Source organism: Solea solea, chromosome 12 (genome assembly GCF_958295425.1).
Source record: "Solea solea chromosome 12, fSolSol10.1, whole genome shotgun sequence".
In the NCBI taxonomy this organism is placed as follows: Eukaryota; Metazoa; Chordata; class Actinopteri; order Pleuronectiformes; family Soleidae; genus Solea; species Solea solea.
In genome coordinates, this window is record NC_081145.1 from 13,424,030 (window position 1) to 13,444,977 (window position 20,948).

The window sequence follows — 20,948 nt, forward strand, 5'->3', positions numbered from 1 at the left end:
CCTGTGACAATGAAGAAAGTGTGTTAACTGTTTCTTTACCTGCACAAAAAGTCAGTGATGCCAAATGTTTACTTAAGTTTATTTTAATTACTTTTTGAACAGTGTGTCCCAAAAAAAAACCCCTCCTTTAATTAACAGCAGAGCAGTATACCCTACTGCATATACTTCTTTATTTTCAGTGTGGTTTACACTGCAAAATACCACGAAGCAAAAAAGAACATATTAATGACAGCATTTCACTGATACTGACAGGATTAGTGGGAGTTTCTCTGTAGTGTAAGCTTGCCCGAAGGATCTGAACTCAAACAGCAATATTATTTACATGAATACCTACTGCAAATTATAAGCTATCAACCATGATGAAGACTGGACTGCATGGAATATGAGCACTAGCATCGACTATGGTATAGTTGTATACAGTAATATGAAAAGAATTGGCTGTGTATCAGAAAATGTGTCACATTCTGGCTAGGGCTGAACAATTCACTGTTTTCAAATCAAAATCACAACTTGAAACAACGCAATTAGTAATAGTTCAGAGTTTTTATTGTTCTATATTTATTGCAAATGCAATAGATATCAGAAACAATATCTTTAACTTCCATTGCATTAGAATATAGAATAGTTCATATTTTGATTATTTCATATGCAAATCATGTTTTGTATGTATTACACAGTCAATAATGAACTGAAGCTTGCTTGACTTAAAAAAAATAATAAAATGTATCGCAAAAAGCAACAGCAACATCTGTAAATGTAATTTCTCCAAATTGTTCAGCCCTAATTCTGGCACAGATTTTCAGAAAAAAAATGCAATCGCTAAAATCTTATTTACCACCTCACTGAATAAACAGCTGCAATTATAACATTGAGCATGAACATGAACATTAACTACGCGGTTGGTACAAATATGCACGTTCCATACACGTCCACACGCGCACGTCCACAGACACCAAACTGTACATCCTTTCTTTCCCATGCACAAACATCTCTTTAAGGACCAAATACTCGTGAGACAATTAAAACATGAAGCAACATAATTAGATAAGAGAACACATGAATACACAACACATTGCATGATACAAAATAAATATAAGATTCAAATTTATACAGCATTTCAGTATAATGTACTGTTGGTGGTAATTAACAGCGTACTGATTTAAGAAGCTGCTGCATTTAAAAGCTGTTAGGAAGCATCTGAGTGAGAGACACGGGTCGACAGGGTCAGTCTTTGCTGCCAGAATCGATCCTCTCCTGCCTCTTCTTCATGACCTCCTGCAGCTCCGAGTCTCCACTGCTCTTCTGTGAGGAGGATGTACAGTAGGTCTGCTTATTATAATGTCCTATTCACTTTAAGTTAAACAGTTAAAGGATTCTCCTGTTACTAAGTGTAAAACACTTGAGGAAAAAAATACAACATCAGTATCAGTGAATTTTGCTGATAACAGTTATTTGAAACTGAGGTGAGGAGAAAACCAGGATTAAACCAAATATTATTCTTTTTAAAACCACTTACGTTTTGACCCAGGTAAATTGTGTAATTATGCTTTGTGTAATGTGTTTTAATTGACTCTTTTAAAACTATTCCATACATAAAACACAGCTCAAAGAGCTTAACAGATCATTTAAAAAGAGTAACACATTAGGTGCATAAGTGGATAAATGATAAAATAATCGGTTATTTCTAAAAAAGAATATCAGTCATGAGTAATAATATTAATCATTTATATATAATAATATCTGAAATCCCTCGTCAGTAAGTGGATAACTCACTCTTTTTACCCGAAGACCTCGAGTGAACCTGCCAATGACTTTGACCTCGAACATGACATCGATACTACTTTGATGACTGATTTGGTTAACTTGATGTTTTTACTCAAGAATAGAAAAGTAAGTATAATCAGTATGTATCTTAGTTTGGTACGTGTAATCCGTCTGGTATGCTACTTTGACAAGTATAATCAACCTTCATGTGTTAACTTGAACTGTTTGATTCATTTTATGGGGTTGGAGAATTAAGATTCTGGGTTGTTTAAATTGATTCTTGATTTGTTTCCCCCATACAGGTTTGATGTAATGATGTTTAATACCTGTGTTTTTTTTTCCAGTTTGCTTTGATTTTACAGTTTTAATTAGTTATCATTATTATTATTATTATTATCATTATTACTATAATAAGATTAGGGAAGTAAATAATGGCTTCGATCTGGTATATTTACATGTTGCCGTTCATTAATGTGCTATGTCCCTCCTTAAATAAATAAATAACTTCATATCCCTGTGTACATTCACATGTTCTCTATGTGGCCCTGTGATGGACTGGCGACGTGTCCAGGGTTTACCTCGCCTATCGCCCTATGTGAGCTGAGATTGGCACGGCAACCCCCGCGACTCTCATGTGGAGGATAGAGTGGTAGAAGAGGGATGGATGGATATTCACATGTGTAACCATGTTCTGTTAAAGATAAGTAAATAGATCAAAGGATTTCCTTTATCCATACATCCATTTTCTACCGTTTTATTCTACTGTGTGAGGGGAGCTGGAGCCAAACCCAGCTGACAGATGGCGAGAGGTGGGGTACGCACGGACACGTCACCAGTCCATCCTAATTCTAACATACAGAGACGGATAGCCATTCAATCTCACATTCAATGTGAGTGTCTAATTAACCTGTGCTTGTTTTTGGACTGTAGGAGGAAGCTGGAAAACCCCGGAAAGAACCCCCCCCCTCCACACACACACAGATAACATGCAAAACCCCAGAAAGGCGTGCGTGACCAACCTCTAGCTGTGTTTTCTGCACAGTGACTTGAGAGTAGACACGACCACCTTCGTTTCCACACACCGCCTTCAGTTCTTCTTTATTGAGGGAAAACAGTTGGGCTCCAGTTAGGATCCCCAAACAGTCAACCGTCCTACAGGGAAAAAAACATGAGTATGTTCACTTATATGATCCTCTACTTTTACACGTCTACATTTCCAGTTGTGAGTGGACTGGTAACATGCATCTACTAAGTTGTTGTGGCACGTGTCATGTCACGTCATGGCAGGCGAGGCCCTGGTGTGGTCATTATTAGTTTTAATGTTTGTAGCCTTCTATATCCATCTGTAGACAGAAACTGAATACAATATGACTATGTATATGACTATAATACAATATGACATACTACACTATGTACATGTCCTCTTCCATGGAGTTCTCTTAGATGCAGGGGCCTCATGAAACAATGTAATACTGAGCCTAACAGGTCATCCGAATCCATTGGCGGCATGACATTTAACAGAGGACAAAAAGCAGAGAGTAGCTGTTGAACATAATATCAAATAGCTTTCCTGGCTGTGCTTTACTTTTTGATCACCCCAACTTCTTTAGTTTCCTTTTTTTTTTGCCTGTTTTTGCACATTGAGAGACAACTAAACATTGAGATACTCCAAAAGAGTTATGTTTTATACTGTTCAAATGTCAAATTTAACATGCAAAATCTGTTGTTTGTGCACAACTGCAGTGTTTAAATTGTTAAAACAGTATTTTAACATACAGTTAATTGTAAATAACTGCCTAGTTTGGACGTTATTCTGGAAAAATCACTACAGGACATTCTTTGGTCCTTTTATGGTTAAAATAGCAAAAAAAAAAAGCCCAGGTGGACATTTTTAGGTTTCGGTGTTAAAGGGTTGAAGATGACATAGCAAATCATGATCAAATCATTTGTTCTTCCAGCAAATAACATCTTGACATCATAACATCAGATTTGAATGCTAGGATTCCATAATTGAAAGTGAACAGAGACTGAACCAAAAGGCTACCCTTGCAATACAAATAAATAAACTCTATGATAATCATCATAACAGTAATGATAATGACAAAACCTACTGGTTTCAGACAGATATTTCACTCAGAATCATGTTGGAAGAACTAGACAACACATCAAATAGATGTTGACATCGTTTACTCTGATACATAAACAATGTATAAAACACAGTGTAAAAAAGCCTTGATGTATCTAGTGTAGGAGAATTAGGTGAAATAATTTCCATTAGTATAATATAATTAAACTGGTGGGTTTTTTTTTTGAAGTAAACTATCATCTCAATTATTATTTTCATTACCACAGAATGAGCCCTTTATTTTACACTAGGAGCAAACTTAACACCTTTTTAAACTAAACATTTAAAAGAGTTTTAATGATACCATAGATTCTCCTACATTATTGGGAAATGGAAGGTGGGAAGTATTCAGCAGTAACATGCAACTCCTACACAGTGCAAGACGAGGAGCTAAGGTGCTGGAGGTCAGCAAATGTTCCTGGGTAAGTTACTCTTTAAGGTGTTTTGATTTGCAGGACTGTTGATTGTCATGGGCGACTTACGGTTTTGAGAAACCATTTGAGCTGAGCCATGTGATCACCTGCTCTGGCTTAGAGTCAAAGGTGAGCGGTACATGGGTGCCAGAAGGTTTCTCCACACGAAATTTCCTCGGCGGTGGTTGGCTTTTGCTAGCGGTGATCTTTGTTAATAACTCAGTGTTTACTTCATCCATCACTGCAGGTTAGAAACAGGGCGGTAACAGACATCAGAACCAGAGCAGTCACGAATCTGCGATTCCTAAATCGGACTTTGTTTGACTCACGTTTGTCTTTGTGTATGCCGTGGTTAAATCCTTCCAGAGGACTCATAGGACCAGGAGGGGACATCCTGTAGTCCTGTTGTACACACGGAGACATAAAACAAAATAAGTTCATGGAAGAACCTCAGCTGATTTTAGACCAAAAGCAGGTGTGTTTTTAATTCTCATACTGTCTGACACATTTTTGCCCGAGAGCCAAAAGGAAAATATGTGTGTGCAGGTATTTCACTCCAGGAAGGGAAGCTACATGCAGTACTAGATGCAGTACTAGATGCAGTAAAACTATCGTAGAGTATTGTGGGATTTTTGAGGAATTCAGGGTTTTCAGTGAGAATGTGTGAACAACCAACAAAGTACACAAAGCTGTAACTCTACAGGGATTTTATACATTATAGAGTTAATTAAAAACTATGTGTGTACATTATTGAACGTAATTTTCATTATATTTATTTTATTTACTAATTTAGTTACTAATTCCCCTCTTAAGCATGACCTCTATACACTACAGCAGATGTGTTATCAGCCAATGCACCATAATCTATTTAACCTGTCTCTTTAAATTACACAAATCAGTGATTGATTACATTTAGATAATAACTTGTAGGTGAAATGTGTGAAAGCAATTACAAGAAATCTGGTTTGTGCACAGCTGAACGACAAACACATCCTTCAGCTAAATTGCATTCTAATCGACTCGTTCTCATGAGAGCAGACAAACTGGTGTCTGCATAATTACTTAACACTGCTGCAAGAGTGAGAACGTGAAATGTTTTATGACACTTTAATGTCAATCGTTTGGTTTGAGTGGTTGCCTGAGGGGAAAAATATACCACGCTGCAACAAAATATGCAGAAAGTAACGCTGCACGTGTTGTGCTCTTACTGTGAGAAAAAAGGATTTTTCCTTATGAACACGAGCAGGGAGGCGTCATCGTCGTCATCATCATCATCATCATAGACCCTAATTAAGTTCTATAGGTGATCATCAAGAATGCAGATAAACAATATGTGCTGCAGGTTACCTGGCCGAAGACGCCGTCTGGCTCCTCGATCTTCACCACATCCAGGAGGTTATAGGGGACGTAGCCAGCCTGTCCACTGCGATTCCTTAGCTTCCACCACTGTTTGTCAGTCTCGAGCACCTGTGAGAAAGACTCGACATCTCACTCCACAGCACTGACAAAAACTACTTAACTCAGTAATAGTTTATGTCTAGTCTAAGATTCCCTCTCAGTGACCAGCACAATCACTTGAAATATACAAATGTGTTTAAAGGTGGGGGAAAAAAATCGTTTTTACCTCGAGGATTTCATCCTGCAGCACTGACAGCTCGGTGGCATTCCTGGCTACAAAGTGGTAGCGAATTTTGGCATATTTCGACCTCCCGTAAGACCTGTTAAGATAGCACAGCGTGACATGATTGTTTGTTGTGTGATGGAGATTGGAAAGTGTGTGGAAGGCGTACACACCCGTTTGATGAGCTGGAGGAATGAGTTCCATAAAACTGTAAAAAAGACAGATGAAATATTAAAATCTTCTGTAATGATGAGTGATTTTCCGACAGTTATGATTTAATCTAACTTTTACCTCCTCTGCTGTGGGCTTCCTGTAATCAGGGCTGGTGGGGGAATGCAGTGGCCCCATGGAGTCCTCTGTTTCCCATGGCGCCGTCTGGAAGAAGTCTGCTGGTGGCTCCCAGCCATTACGGAACTTTGGGTAGTAAGGAGGAGCACACTGATCCCTGGGCCACTCTGCTCTGTAGGCACAGCAGGAGTGTAAGGTATTTTCAAAGATTGAAGCTAAACATATGTATAGACTGAGTCCACAGTAATGCGCATGTACCTGGGTTTGGTCCATCCCTCCCCCAGCAGCTCAAACATAGTCAATTCTTTGGGGGTGAGGTGTCCGCGCAGGAACTCAACGGCATCTCTGGAAAAGTGAGGCGAGATGATTGAACGTGCCAGTTCAGGACTCCCACAGCTCTGCAGCACCTGTGCAAACATTCATAGATAGAAAAAAAATATTTTTGTATACAGGGAAACATTTTTTGTGACATAATGATGCCTGAGTTTTAGTGCCAGCACTTGTTGGTTTTAGTCAGAATTTTCCATAAAGAGTGCTTGAAGCCACAATATCCAATATCCAAAGTCAATCGTCAGCTCTCGATTTAATTAATTAATTAACTAATTTGGAAATGAACAGTTAAATATATGATAATAAACAGACTTGAGGTGTTATATTTATAAGGCATTGAGGACAGATGTTGGCTGTGGCTGCTCCATATTTCTAACTGTTGTTGAGGACAGGTGACGTCCGTGGCACCACTTTTAGTATACAGTTTTGCGGTTATATCTACAACTTATCAGGCAAATCTAGAGTGTCCAGAGGTTACTGCACCATCTCAATGTAGGGCTCGATCACTGCTCTGTGTTTCTAACGAGCAGTATCGAAGGTGTGGCTGCACATTGCAGCATTATGTAAGTGCGGCTGCACCTCCAGTGTGTCAGGGCTGAAAGCCATGTCGCTCCAGTCTGGTAAGAGGTTAGATGTGGTGGAGTAGATGTGGTGCCATAAAAAGGAACATGAAAACAACAAGAGGAATGTCTGATACACTAAAGCAAACTGTTGGCTTCTCTCATTATGTCAATTTAAAAGAATCAAACTATTATTAGCACACATATCTGTGGTGCTGTGTCAACGCTGAGGGCATGAATTAATCCACTTGACATCAAATATAGCAGCACAGGAGTTTAGGTCTTACCAGCTCCAGAGGGCCAAAGAGAAAATGAACCAGCTCAGACGCACTTGGATTCTGTATGTGTTTCTTCAATTTGGCCTGCAGGGGGAGCAGTGAAAGAGACACACTGATAATGTACTGTAGAGAGGGGCAGCTGAAGAACACGACATAGACAGGAGATCTGTGCTGTGATATCTCACCAAGAGGTTCAAGGCCAGCTTCAGTTTCTGCAGGCTGTCAATGAACTCTGCTTCACTGGGGGGTTTGGCTCGTAGGGTCAGCATGCCCACTGTAAACAACCACACCAACAATGACCACACACAGAGGCATGAGTTACCAACTCACCAGACAGGACGATTGTATAAAAGGACACAGGTTTTACTTTCTGGCCAAAGTTCAAAATCATAGCCCTAAGTGTTTTCGTGTTTCATCTTTACTGTTGCTTATGAAACAAAGGTTGTCAACTCACGGTTAGTTATTGAACAAGATACATTTCACCACAGCCAGAAAGTAAAAGCTCAAGAAAGGATGTGTTCCATCAGGGTTTCTCAACCTGTGACTCAGAAGTTCCCAAAGTATGATTAAATGGTATTTATATACTTTATATACTGTAAAAGAAATGACATATCTCCTACCAATTGGCTGTTTTCTTATAAATATGTTATAAAGCATATCAATAACAAAATGCTGTTCTATATGACACTATACACTTGAGTGAACATAGGATTCTGCATCCAAAGTTGAGAAATGCGTCCTCTAAATAGAAGAAGTGCATGTTTGTGAAGCCTGGATAAATAACACTTTCACTGACCATGTGTTTTCCCCACACAGGTGGACATACACATACAAACGTATGTCATACCACGTAAGTACACCATGCAAAATAAAGGTTTAGCTGCCATTATTGTATGACAGTCAGGCAAAAGCATGTCAGTCAAGTAATTCAATCAGGTGTGTGGGGATAACAACAAAGTGATACCACAAATACACACACTCTATGGGAATAAATAGTAACATTGCATCATAAAATGCATATTGTGTTACAAACCAGCCTCTACTACCACACACAAATGATGTCCCAGGACACAGGACACAAAGAGACATAAACACAATAAGGTGAACAATATGAATATATTGTCACTGCATTCGTTTCCACCACATCAGAAGAAAGGGAGACAGACCTGCTGGTCCTTTCTTCTTGTTCTTCTTACTCTTGTTGCGCTGGTTGAGCTGAGAAAAGGCCTCTGCTGCCTTTTGCAGCCGTGCCACAAAGATCTCTATGTCATCCAGGGCACAGTTGAGAATTTGCTGAAGGGGACAAATCCTGGGATTTAGTGTCAAGAAGGGAGCATTTTGTGATTGTGAGATGAGCTGTGAAATGTAACGACGGGGGGGACAGAATGGATACAACCACTCACCACGTCCCTCTCGATGCGCTGGGCCAGGTTTTCTTGTGACTCTGTGTCATGTTGTCCGGAGGGTAGTCTGTCTACAGTCAAACACACAAAAGTGTATCATAAAAAAACATGGAGGCTGATATTGAAATTCCTTTTCTCTGCAGTGAGGTAGAGAGTGAGGTATTTTGGAGACTACGCTTACTCCGTGTGTCTGGGGCAGCCACACGTCCTTTCGCAGCAGGTGATGGGGCAGAAGGGGCCGAAGGGGCCGATGGGGACGACGGGGGGAGAATGGTTTCCCTGTGGTGCTTCATTTTCTCCTGATTCACCCTGGAAGATCAGAAGGAGGCATCAAGACTTTCAGCATCCACTTCTAAGTGCAGTTTAGTGTCACCCTTTTTAATATTTGTTCTCACCTCAGAGTCTGAAGCCTCATTTTCTTTCCATGCTTGTTGTCCCCAATGGCACTGTCTATATCTTCATGAACCATCTCGGCCTGACGACAGAGAGGAACACAGGGAGTCAAAGTGTGTGCTATTACAATAGTGTTTATACATCGCTGTGCAGTTTCCCGACAATAGTTAGTGTAATACTGTCTTTTTCTGGGCTTACCTATTGATTGGTTGTCACTAAATTCAACTTTCATTGTTTGTCAGAGAGAGTACCTCCAAGTCTGTCTTAAAAAATGGGACAACGCAACACTCCAGCAGTGATACATCACCTCGTTATCCCTCATTATACGACATCATAAGATCACAATCTTATCAATCTACATGTATAATCAATGTACAATATAAAATAGTTCCTGATCCACACTAATAAATACAATAAAACATTGATGTGCTAAGAATGAAACCATTACAAATCTCCAAAATACATTTTATCTTATAGCGTTTGCTTATCTAAAGCAGGGGACAGATGTTTTTTGTACAATTTAAGCCTATATTTTTTTTTACAATGACTATTTTGAGAAATAGTATGAGGAGCAACAAGGTAAAAAAAAATGCTCAAGTTTACAAACAAGAAGAATATTGATCTTTTTCTATCCTCCTATGGTGATCTACACCACAAAGCCCCGACCATTGCCAAAAATAAACAGACATTGCTTTTTCCTATTGTGGCACAAATGCATATGGATAATTTATTTGCTGTGATGCTTGTCCCTGTTATATTTAGATCCTCTCAGCCAAATGAACGAAGAACACCAGTTATTGTAAAGTCTTTCAAGGACCTCAGGAACTGAATTATAGGGAGTGATATACGATTTCAAGTACACGGCACAATTTTAACAGCCAATTTGTCCTTACACAAAAACCTCTGGACAAGCAGGAAAAAATGTAAAAGGATACACGCAAAACACACACACACACACACAAACACCCTCTAGCAGCATTGAAATCTGACCCAATGCCCCAACAACAGCCCCTTCGTTTTATGAATGGCATAAACACAAAGCAGGCCAATCGTGCGTGGACAATAAAGGATGCAAAGTGAGCCAAGCCTGTAACAGTCAAACTGAGACGTACCTCTACTTCATCACAGTGGAAGAAGTGGATGTCAGGTTTGTGCTGCTCATTGTCCTGGCATACAAGCAGCAGCACAGAGGGGTAACGGGTCTGGTTCAGCACCGCCTGACACATTTGAATGGTGGGGAGAGGGAAGTTCTCCAACTCTTCCTACAGGGGATGGAGATCAAACATTAAGAACACAGTCTATTGAAAGTGAATTTTGTTTTTGAATGTGTGTGATGTGTTGACATGTGTCGAGCTGTTACCTGTGTGTCACAGTCCAGCAGTCTGACCGCCTTGTCAGTGACCTGAAGGAGCATCTCTTGTGTCCATATTTTGTCCTTTGAATCTAGAAGAGCCAGTTTCTTAATGGCATCGTCCACTGTGGTAATGGCATCTCTCTTGTCCATGATGAACGTCGAGAGATGCTACAAAGGAAGCAGTGTGTTAATATAATAAGTAAACCTGGTGTATATTATTATATGTCATAATTGATGGATCTGTTGGTTGTTTTCTTCATTAATAAATTCATTGTTTGGTCCATAAAATGTAGAAACATCAGTGTTTCCGGAGTGACTTGTTTTGTCCACAAACCAAAACGATTTTGTTTTAAAGACTTCTCTGTTATATGGAGCAAGAAACAAAATATATTCACATTTTAAGATGTTGAAAAACCACATAACTTGTTTCAATTATTGAAAAAAAAAAACACTCACACTGTTAAATCGATTATAAATATTGTTGTCAAAATAGAAAGTCTTTTTCCCTTTCTCGCTGAGAGTTAGATGGAAAAAGTGAAAGGACTATTACAACTGTGCACTAATACGGAAAGACTGAAAATAAGACTGGAAATATTTTCGCTGACATTAAATCAACATGCCATTACTCCCAGTCTGATGCACAACTCCCTATTTAAGCGCAACTCCTCCATTTTGCACTTGAAAAAGAGTAAAATAAATGACATGTAACATGTTATTAAGTTATATTTAGAGGCTTTCATGGGTTGATTTGGTTTATGTGACTAGTCCTATTCTTATTCTTGCTGATAAGCTAAACAAACATATAGAATTTGCCCTTAGCATCAGATTTTACATTTTTTAACCCCCACTTTCTGCAAAAAAAGTAATATTTTGCAAAAGGTCTTGTTTTCGAAACTTTTACCTGCACATTTTTTGACTTATTCTCACTTACTATCTAATAGTAAATTATAGTGTTGCAAATGGTGCACAGACTCACTCACAGACACACAGTATGTATGCATGTGGTTGCTACCTGACAAATGGGAGGAAGCAAAGGTAGCTATTGAGGGACTGTAAAAAATTGAGAAAGGATGAGAGACAGGAAATGGCACATCCATAGTCTTCCCTTGGGTGAACTCATTCGCTTTTACTGGAGACACAAAGTATAATGTTGCCATGGATACTGTGAGTTTGTACTAATAAGTGCTGTTATCAGTGAATTTCTTTAATCTTAGGATTCTCAGGAAAGCTGACTGCATATTTCTAGAATCAAGACTGGACTAGAAAGACATATTTACCCAATAATATATTATTTGTATGATCATTTTCTTTTCTACAAATTGCTCATAGCCCACCATCATCAGAGGAAACCGAAAAACAAAAATCTACAGTGTGCTCAACCAGTCTTGTTGTGACCATTTGCATAATGACTGGCTAGAGTGAAGTCCTTCTCATTGTGGAACATATTCACAACCATAACTCTGCCAGCATAGGTGTTATCTGTGGTTAGCAAAGCATGTGTGACAAAGGACATGTGCACACAGACACAGGACATAGTTCATCATCACAGCCCTGATCTGAACCATGTATCTGATTCAGTCATGCCAAAATCAAGTCAGTACTGCTGCTGCCTTATTGCTTTATTGTGATTGTATTGCGATAAAGATGAGATGTTATCAGGACATTAAATTATTTGTCAGCTTTTCCTTCTGGGAAATTAAAAATACAGGCACGTATCATACTATGATTAAAGTAATTGGCATGCTTTTATCTTGTTTTTCACACGAGTCTCACTGACATTTTTGAAATTAATTTAATAATAAACTTCATTTTGTATAACAAATGTTACAAATTGCTTAACAGTCCAATCAACCCTAATCAAATAATACAAGGCGTTTTGCCTGGTAAGACAAGGAAGAAAGAAGCCCTGAGCACGCACTGAGCAAACATTAGGCAACAGTGAAGAGGGAAAAAAATTCCCTTTAACAAGAAGAAAGACATATCAACATATCAACAATCAGATAATACAACAAATATGTTAAAGTAAAAATAAATAGCAGGAAAGGGAGAGAACAAGAGAAAGAGGGATCACCAGCCAACAGCAAAGAATGAAACAAAACAGGACAACAATAAAATAGGCTACTAAGGACCGACTAAGTCGCCATAATAAAACCATAAAGGCAAAAATGGCCCAAGACGGGGCCACAGAAAAGAGAGACACGGGAGGAGAGAGCAAGTGCAGGAGTGTATGAGAGAGAGTCAACAGTCAGGTGAACAGGTACTACAGTAACAGTAACGTATATAAAGAAAAGTAAATAAAAAGAAAACTACAGATAATACAAAATGATCAACTTCAACTGTAATGTGTGCTCATTAACATTTTACCTCCAGAGCCAAAGTCAAACTGACTTTACTAATCTTAGATAGTCATTATACAAGAGGACTTACCTCGACGTGATACTGCGACGTCTCCTGCATAATAAAATTTGAGTTGGAATACTTTTTCCTCTGTTCTGTTGATAAGAAACAAAATCGTTAAAAAAAGAGACACTGAAAATCATGCCTTTGCTCTTACTGTATATGTTTCAATGTAGCAACACTTTAGTTACACTGACCCCAAGTCCACATGTTGAACGTTTGAGCAAATGAAGCAAATGAGACGAAATGCAAAATGTGCACGCTGGGACAGACCAGCAGGGCAATAAGGAAGGAAGGGAATGTTTTCTTTATGGTGTTATGGGCACTGACATTATCCACCCATAACAACTCAACAACTCACCCTTATGCTACAAATACTAGTGCCTAGTACTAGTTTTATATGTATATATATACATATATATATATATACACACATATATATATATATATGTTTTAGCATTACTATAATAGACCATATAGTATAATTACTCCTCAATCCCTTTTTGAAACACATATAGAACATAATGGGAAACATGTATGCACAGTATGGTGTGTGTGTACGTACCATAAGGGTATTTCTTTGCAAGAAATGAAACCTATGTGAGATTGAGCTGTATTCAGTCTTTTGTCTGTGTCATGTACAACAGTGTCCTGCCACGGAGCACTTTAAATGGCAACAGTGCAATCAAAGCTGTTAATTATTCATTTTCATATCAAAGAGTCTATGTGATTTGATTTGCCCAATTCTATATTTATAACATTACAGCGCAGCATTAAAACTGACTCCACCCAGGTCAGATTCTCTCTGTCAAAGTCAGTGGTACGTTTCAAACGTTTCAAACTCATCACGCTGACTTCCTCATATGTGGCATTTTTGCTTGTTATTTGTCACTGACTAGTGACTTTCAGCCTTCTAGTAGGTAAAAAATGTGTTGCACTCAACTTGAAAAACAACAAGGCAGGTGAAATGACTCCAAGTGGTACGTGGAGAGTTCTATTTGTCAACACTTCCAATCACTTTTACTATTTTACCAAAGAGGATTAAACAAAAACACACATTCCATACTCATGGCCCTGTGAGGCTGCATTTACACATCTGCATGTTCTACATTAGCATTTTAACAGGAAAAAGATGTATTATTTTACTCCGCACAGCATTAATGTCATTAGTTTTTTAGCTGAAAATGCAGTGACCTTTTTTATGATTTAATAGCATCATTGTTTGCTGTTGCGCTGGCGTGCTCGCCAAACCTAGTTATCGAATGAATAGCCCGTAGGTAACAATGAGAGCATGTCTTTATAAACTCGACTATCAGATCTCATATCAGACCTCTTTCTGTCCCCAACCCAACAGAGTCAACATTTCAATGCTACACAGACTGCGGCTCTGCTTTGCTCTCACACACTTTGCTTTGTGTGCCTTATAGTGACACAAAAGCCCCACTGTTTGTGCACTTGTAGCAACATGTGTGTCAAGGTTTTACAGTGTATTGAATATTGCCAGTATTTGATCTTTATTTGATGATTCACTGGGGGCGAAAACAACATGTTCTCATATGTTCCATAGAGCTTTGGCTGTGTTTTTTGCAGCACTGAAAACTATTTCTAGGAGGAACCCTTCACACTACCCTCACTGTTCAAATGACGCAAGCATTTGTCATTCCTATTCCTGCAATTTCCAGCCTGCTTAGCTCTCTACAGGTGAAACACAAGCATCGGGTGTCGTTCTGACAGCCGAGCTTGGCCCATGTCTTATTAATGACTGACATTTATGCCAATCAAGTCACGTCGCTGTGACAGTTTGCAATAAGAACCACTTAGTAGGCAGATGGGCAGATCCTCAAGACTCTCCAGAGTCAGTGATCAGTGAGAAACATGGCTGCCTTTCAGCTTATCAAACCGATACATGGCCCAGATCAATCAGACAATCCAGCCGTCCAAACAGCTGATCTGTAAACACACTGAAGCCCAGCTCCACCTTTAACTGAAAACTGAAGCATTCTATGATGTAATGTCTTAAAATTGAATCTCTTTGTTTTTTCTAGTTTGATTTGTAAAGACACCGCAAGGAAATAATGACACTTTTAGTATTCAAATTATATTCACGATTGAAGAATTGAATTTTAAACTAAACACACACGTGTACACAAATTTAAAAGCGATGTAAGTTTCTACCACCATCTCTACTCGTTCCACAGATCTTACCTGACAGAGACATTGTCCTCAACCACAAAGAGAGTCAAGAAAGCTCTTTAATGGTCTGAAGCGCTGGGGAGACGAGTCTCTGTGCTCTACCCTAAAGCTAACAGATCAGGCGATTTGCATCACATGTGCGCTTCCCTGCACGGTGTGAATGACAGAGATTTTTGCATACAGGAATGTGAATCTGTTTTTCAGGGGAAGTGGCAAACTGCAGACCTACTGGAGATTATATCTACACAAACATCTACTGCTGTTAGGGACGCGGTACAATACTGTGCACTATCCTGCTCTCGCGTTCGCAGTGAGTACAGTCATACTGGTGTCATCCTGCAGTGAGAAGGTAGTGGCAACCATCTGCCACACAAGATTAAAACAGCCAAGCCTCTTCACGCACAGAGTGGGTTATTTCACAGAGGACACAAGAGTGGGGGCCTCCTGTGGATGTTTGGATGGCTTAGAGCACAACACATCTTGCGACACAAAAACACCATCATGTGCCATTTGAAGCTGTTCTAAATTTAAAACAGTGCAGCCATGCATGAAGACAGGTTGTCGTGTTGTCATACCTCTATCTGTGCAGGTTTCTGTCTGCCTCTGATATGTTATTTATACTACAGTGTTCCTCTGTGTCGGCAGTGTGGAGGGGGTGCCAGTAACAAGCCAGTGAGCTAATGTCTGAGGCAGCGAGGGCAGCACCGGAAGTCAGTGAGAGGCAGAGTCGGCCTCTTTCCACTTTTCAATGTGCCCTTTATTCACCTGCAAGACATAAGCATCCCCACCCTGTTCCAGCCACACACTGAAAACAGACACACCCTGCACTTCTAGCTAATGTAGCATAGCACGTTTCAGTCACAGAAACACACCCTTGCACAAGTATGCTGTTAAACTAAAATGTCAACTCATCCTAACATGAGCCTATTACACAGCCACACAATGTAGATGTAAATAAAAAATACCTGAAGCAACACAATCACATCCTTCAATTTACAATATTCCCAAATGCACATGTTTGCATTTATCAGCCTGATACATGCGTTTTAGGCCTAACATTCCCTTCAGGAACGCAGCCTCCCTCCCATGTCCCTCAATGGCAAACAGAGAAGTCCGCAGGCCAAGCATGATGAGGCCCCACAAATGGACCTTGCCCTCTTATCTGCGTGTGTGCCCATGTGTGGATTGTGAGGATTGTGATAGTGCAGCAAGGCTGTGGAGCTGCAGCAGTTTCGTGAGTACTAGATTTCCTAACAAGACTTTTGCACAGTTAGCTGAATATTGGAAAAGTATTGATAGATATTCAATATTTGTTCCTGCTGCAGATGTCGCACCTCAAACTAGAGCACATAGGGACAGGAAGGTGAAAAAATAAAAAGCAAAATAAAGTTAAATTTTCTTGTTTATGATAAAAAAGAGAAAAAAATGCATGTGTAATTTTTTTTTAAACAGTTTAGACAAAAAGTGAATAAGCTACAATGATAATAAAAAAACAAGCAAAATAGCCATTTGACAAGTGCAATCTCCTTAATCACGAACTGTAAGACAAGACAAACACTCTGTAGTGAGTCATGCTACAGAAATTAAGGCATGTTAAGGCAAAGCCTTGACAACAATCAAACAATTAAATATTCCTACTGACAAACACTGCCCAACAGTCACTTACCGTAGAGGGCCTTGGCGCTGAGTTTGCTGTCCGATCTGGCCACTCCACTGCAGTGACAAGAAGAAGAAGAGACAGGGTTACGCTTTGCACCCTTCATTTTCTCGCCCGCACCTCTTTGTGCCTGCGTCACAAACCCCCTAAATCTCCTACACTGTCACACAGACATAAAGGGAGAGAAGCCTGGCCAACATTAGATGAGATTAGCCTGCGATATTGAGCATATGGACCAGCAAGAGCCACTGAAAGAGAGGGTAGAATGGAAAAGGGAGAGAGGGAGGGCGTACGGAGGAAGGATGGAGGCAGGAACCCAGGGAAAGCAAACAATTTTCAACAGAGCTGCTTTATGCCCAAGGTCCCTGACCAGCACCACCTTCCACTCACTGGATTAGTGATTCCCTTTTCGACTGTGTGACAGTAATGAAGCAAGATGTGATTCGCTAACTCACAGAAAGGTAAATATACAAGAGGGTGGTAGAAATGTGTGCGACACTCACTTGGTTTGCCTCGACGGAGGTCCTGGGACACTCATGATTTAAGGCATCGACCTGAGGAGGAAAACAGGCAAGATGAGCATGAGGGAAAGTGGGTAAAGGTCTGACATGGAGAGAAATAAGTGTCTATCCAAACATTCATTACTTTACCTAAAATACCTTGTGAATACATGAAGCATCAAGTTTATTTTTATGTTTATTTTTTTCCCCCTCATTCTATAGTTAGGTGAGCTTTAGAACTCCAGACCATGCTGTTTGAACTCAAAAAGCTTAGGTTGCAGATGCATGCTAAGTTGAGGTGTAGTCCACTAAACAGCCTGCTCTTCTAGAGTGGAGAGCCAGGTGTTGGGCCTGCACAAGGGACTGCACTGGGACAAAGGAAGACAGCAGGCTGATATGTAGTGTGTAATTAGATCTAAACTCTTGGTGACTGAATAGCTGCAATTATTTAATATGGTTGGGTTTAACACCCCATCATGTAGGCCTGGGCGATATGACCAACACTATTACCATAATTAAAAAAAAAATTTTTTTGATAGTTAAAGATGACTGTTTGCTCCTGAGTAAAAGTTGAAGAAACCAGTAAAATGTGGTTTTAAACTTCTTTATGGATATAAGACAAAAGACAAATTATAGCAAATTCACATTTTATTGATATAGACTGAACCTTTGCTATGTTAATATTAAAATATATATACTGTATATGTATAATATATAATGACACATATTATTATTATAGGAATATTGCCCAGCCCTTCTGCCATGTGCAATGCGTGATCCTTTAATTTGAATGCTTGCAAAGCTGCAAAGGATAGGAGTGTAAAGAGTAAATCTGAGCGATAAATGAAGGCAGGAAATGAGAGAAGAAAAGTCTCCCACACCTTTTGCTCTAATCCTTGAGTCTCTAACTCGTCTGTCAAGGCATGCACTGACAAGGTTATGTAACGTACTGTAAAGTATATCACACCTACCACACACACACACACACACACACACTGTGGCTGAGCACATACAGTCACAAATGGTGGACCTTCAAGTGTTATTGCAAAACACAGTGTTTGTTGTTCTTTTAAATCCTTTTATGGATTTTATACAGTGTGAATGTTCCTCAATTAATTGCCTAACTGAACTGTGTCCTACACTGGATACAATAATTACCTTTTACATGTGACTTTTAGACTCAGAGGAGCCATGTATCGCTTTAGGCAACCAACTCAGTCTGTATTATTTATTGGTGGCAAGAGGTTAGGATCCTGTGTCTCCAGCGAGCATGTTAAGTGTTCATCGAGAGCAGTCCCATCTGAAAGAGGCTGACCTTAAGTCACTTTAAAGCACTGGGCCCGCTTCCTACAAAACTATGAACATGGGCATGTCTCCTCATCTGACCAAACTATACAATTTCAGAAGTTTAAAATGGCCTTAAAATAACAAGTAGCAGCAACAGCAGCACATCACACAATACACAAAGTAAATATGCCAGTTGTAAGTTACAGGTGCAGTCACTCAGTCTTATCTCAAGGCGGATCATAAATACAACTCAGATCTCTCACTCTGATACTGTCCCCAGAACTTCTGAAGCAAAGAGAGGGTAAACATGGGCTTCCACAATTAGCATGACTTTATTTCACGTATATCTCCTGACTACTGCAACAAAATCTTATATTAAGTGAAGTCCGTACAAAGGATATACTTCCTCTTTCTGTTCCTATGTCTGTGGTCATCTTCTTTTCAAGCTATTGTTTCCTGCTCTGGACCGACGCCAGGTTTCACGAAGAAGGTGAAGGCGGAACAGAACAGACTGGGTGTAAAGTGTTGTCCCCTTCATGGCTCTTTCGAAACACCGCCCTTTGTCTTCAATGTAAGTTCTTATTTTTCAAAATAAAGGACATCACTTATTCAGTAGTAATTACAGGGTGCTAAAACAATACAGAACAATAAATGGAAAGGTAGGAAACTGTGTGAGTAGGAAGTTTATCTTGGCCTTACTCAGAAATACTGGCCTTGTTTTCAGAGTGACTGATAATATCTGTCTGTTCTGATTTCCCTTCTCACTGAAAGCCTTGTCTCGTTCATGCTTGCTTCTGTGACAGTAAACCAAACTCAAGTCCCGACTAAGCACTACACCCATTTACAGACTTGTAGTATCAGTCATGTGATCTCTGTTGTTTATTTTTTTCATATTGTTAATCTAACTTGGACTGAAACTTGTCAAATTGCCACCTAAAAAAAACCTCACACAACTAAATGAATGCATTGTGGCATCAACTATGCAGCCTCACTGAACACAGGTCTCTGCAGAGTTGTCATGTGCTGTTTGCATCACAGCACGAGACGCCACATCACAATACCTCACCACACAGTGACACCGACAGCAGCACCATGCCATACTGTACTTCCAATGCATGCATAAAGAGCGGCACCAGTTTCCTAATGTCCTCTCATTTCACAGGCGAGAAAATATCAACAGCCGAACAGCAGGGGCAAGTATGATAACAAGCACTTTATGTAATGCTGAGCAGCTGAGCATTTCATAGGAGATAACCCTTATCAGATGTAGTGTTATGGCTGAATCACGTTACATGGTTACAATAGCCGGTGATGGTGTTACAGGTTTGTTGTGGGAACACAGGCACAGTGTGGAGTGTGTCACCAACCCAGCAAGACAAAATCAGGTCAGATTTCAGGCACCATCCCTGTTTGTCCACATAACAAGCCCACACATCCCCCCCCCCCAACACACACACGCACACACACGCACACACTTAGTATAAGTATATAAGTATAACCTATAATTCAACAGACCGAGGAGTTTAATAATGGAACCTAATTATGTTACTTTTCTAGATGACGCTACATTCCTGGAGGTTTTGAGTCATAGCCAATGCTGATGGATGGCATCCATGTTAGTGATCTTTACCCAACGTGTTTAAAAAAACCAAACCCGCGTGTCTGTGGACCGTGGGAGGAAGCAGAGCAAGTACATGGAGCAAAGGGCCATGTTACCCTCCAGTACGCATGACATAACAAACACACACACATAACCAAAAAGAAAGAAGCAAAGAAACAAACTAACTAACAAACTCACAGGGGAACAGGATGCTGACGGAGTTGGCGCCTGGAGCATCAGCTTGTCATCACAGCCGATCAACAAATGAGCTCCGCAGGAAAATGTTACCAGTAAGTTTAACCACCCTCTGTTGCTGTCTGTTATGAGCTACGACAGTTTGCTCTAAAACTATAAAGTACAGGTTCCTTCCACCAGCAGGGCAGAGCGCAGCGCAGGTGAGTGATAGGTGGCAGGTAACTCAACCTGCTGCAGAGAGGGAGGAGACACTGCTCTGTGGGAGTGTGGGTGGGCTGGAGCTCAATGCAGTCTGCAGAGCAACAGCAACCTGTACTCAAATAAACAAATATATTGTGTGACAAAATCTAAAGAATAAAGAAAGCTATTTAATTGTTCGTTTCGGGAAAACATTTTTGTAATAACCACTTAAATAATACTTGGAACCCCTTATCATAAGGTATGGCCTTAAAATGGAGACAGCTCCAAATATAATGTGTTTCTTCTCTTCCTTTCCTTTCCTTTCCTTTCTTTTCCTGGTTGTTGGTTCCTATAGACAATAACTGATGTCACAAATCAGAATAAAATCACCAGGAGTTAAAGATAATTGC

The 20,948-nt window shown here is 39.8% G+C and overlaps 1 protein-coding gene across 3 annotated transcripts; it reads right to left on the minus strand.

Annotated features, from left to right (window-relative positions):
- Positions 1-58: 58 nt before the first annotated feature.
- Positions 59-20,578, minus strand: eps8l2 (EPS8 like 2). 3 transcript variants are annotated; one of them, XM_058646268.1, is made up of 21 exons: positions 20,362-20,578; positions 17,280-17,330; positions 16,786-16,832; positions 12,957-13,021; positions 10,536-10,697; positions 10,288-10,437; positions 9,178-9,257; positions 8,964-9,091; positions 8,783-8,853; positions 8,546-8,672; positions 7,565-7,653; positions 7,389-7,463; positions 6,470-6,618; positions 6,215-6,383; positions 6,097-6,131; positions 5,927-6,020; positions 5,650-5,769; positions 4,632-4,704; positions 4,372-4,543; positions 2,784-2,916; positions 59-1,302 (listed from the first exon to the last, which is right to left on the minus strand). In XM_058646268.1, exons 2-21 carry the CDS (start codon positions 17,312-17,314, stop codon positions 1,225-1,227), a joined length of 2,052 nt encoding a protein of 683 aa, XP_058502251.1. In that variant the 5' UTR covers positions 17,315-17,330; positions 20,362-20,578; the 3' UTR covers positions 59-1,224. The 3 variants fall into 3 exon arrangements, with proteins under 3 accessions (XP_058502251.1, XP_058502250.1, XP_058502252.1); XM_058646267.1 differs by lacking the exons at positions 17,280-17,330; positions 20,362-20,578 and having other exon boundaries at positions 16,786-17,012; XM_058646269.1 differs by lacking the exons at positions 16,786-16,832; positions 17,280-17,330; positions 20,362-20,578 and adding an exon at positions 13,124-13,199.
- Between the last annotated feature and the right edge of the window lie 370 nt (positions 20,579-20,948).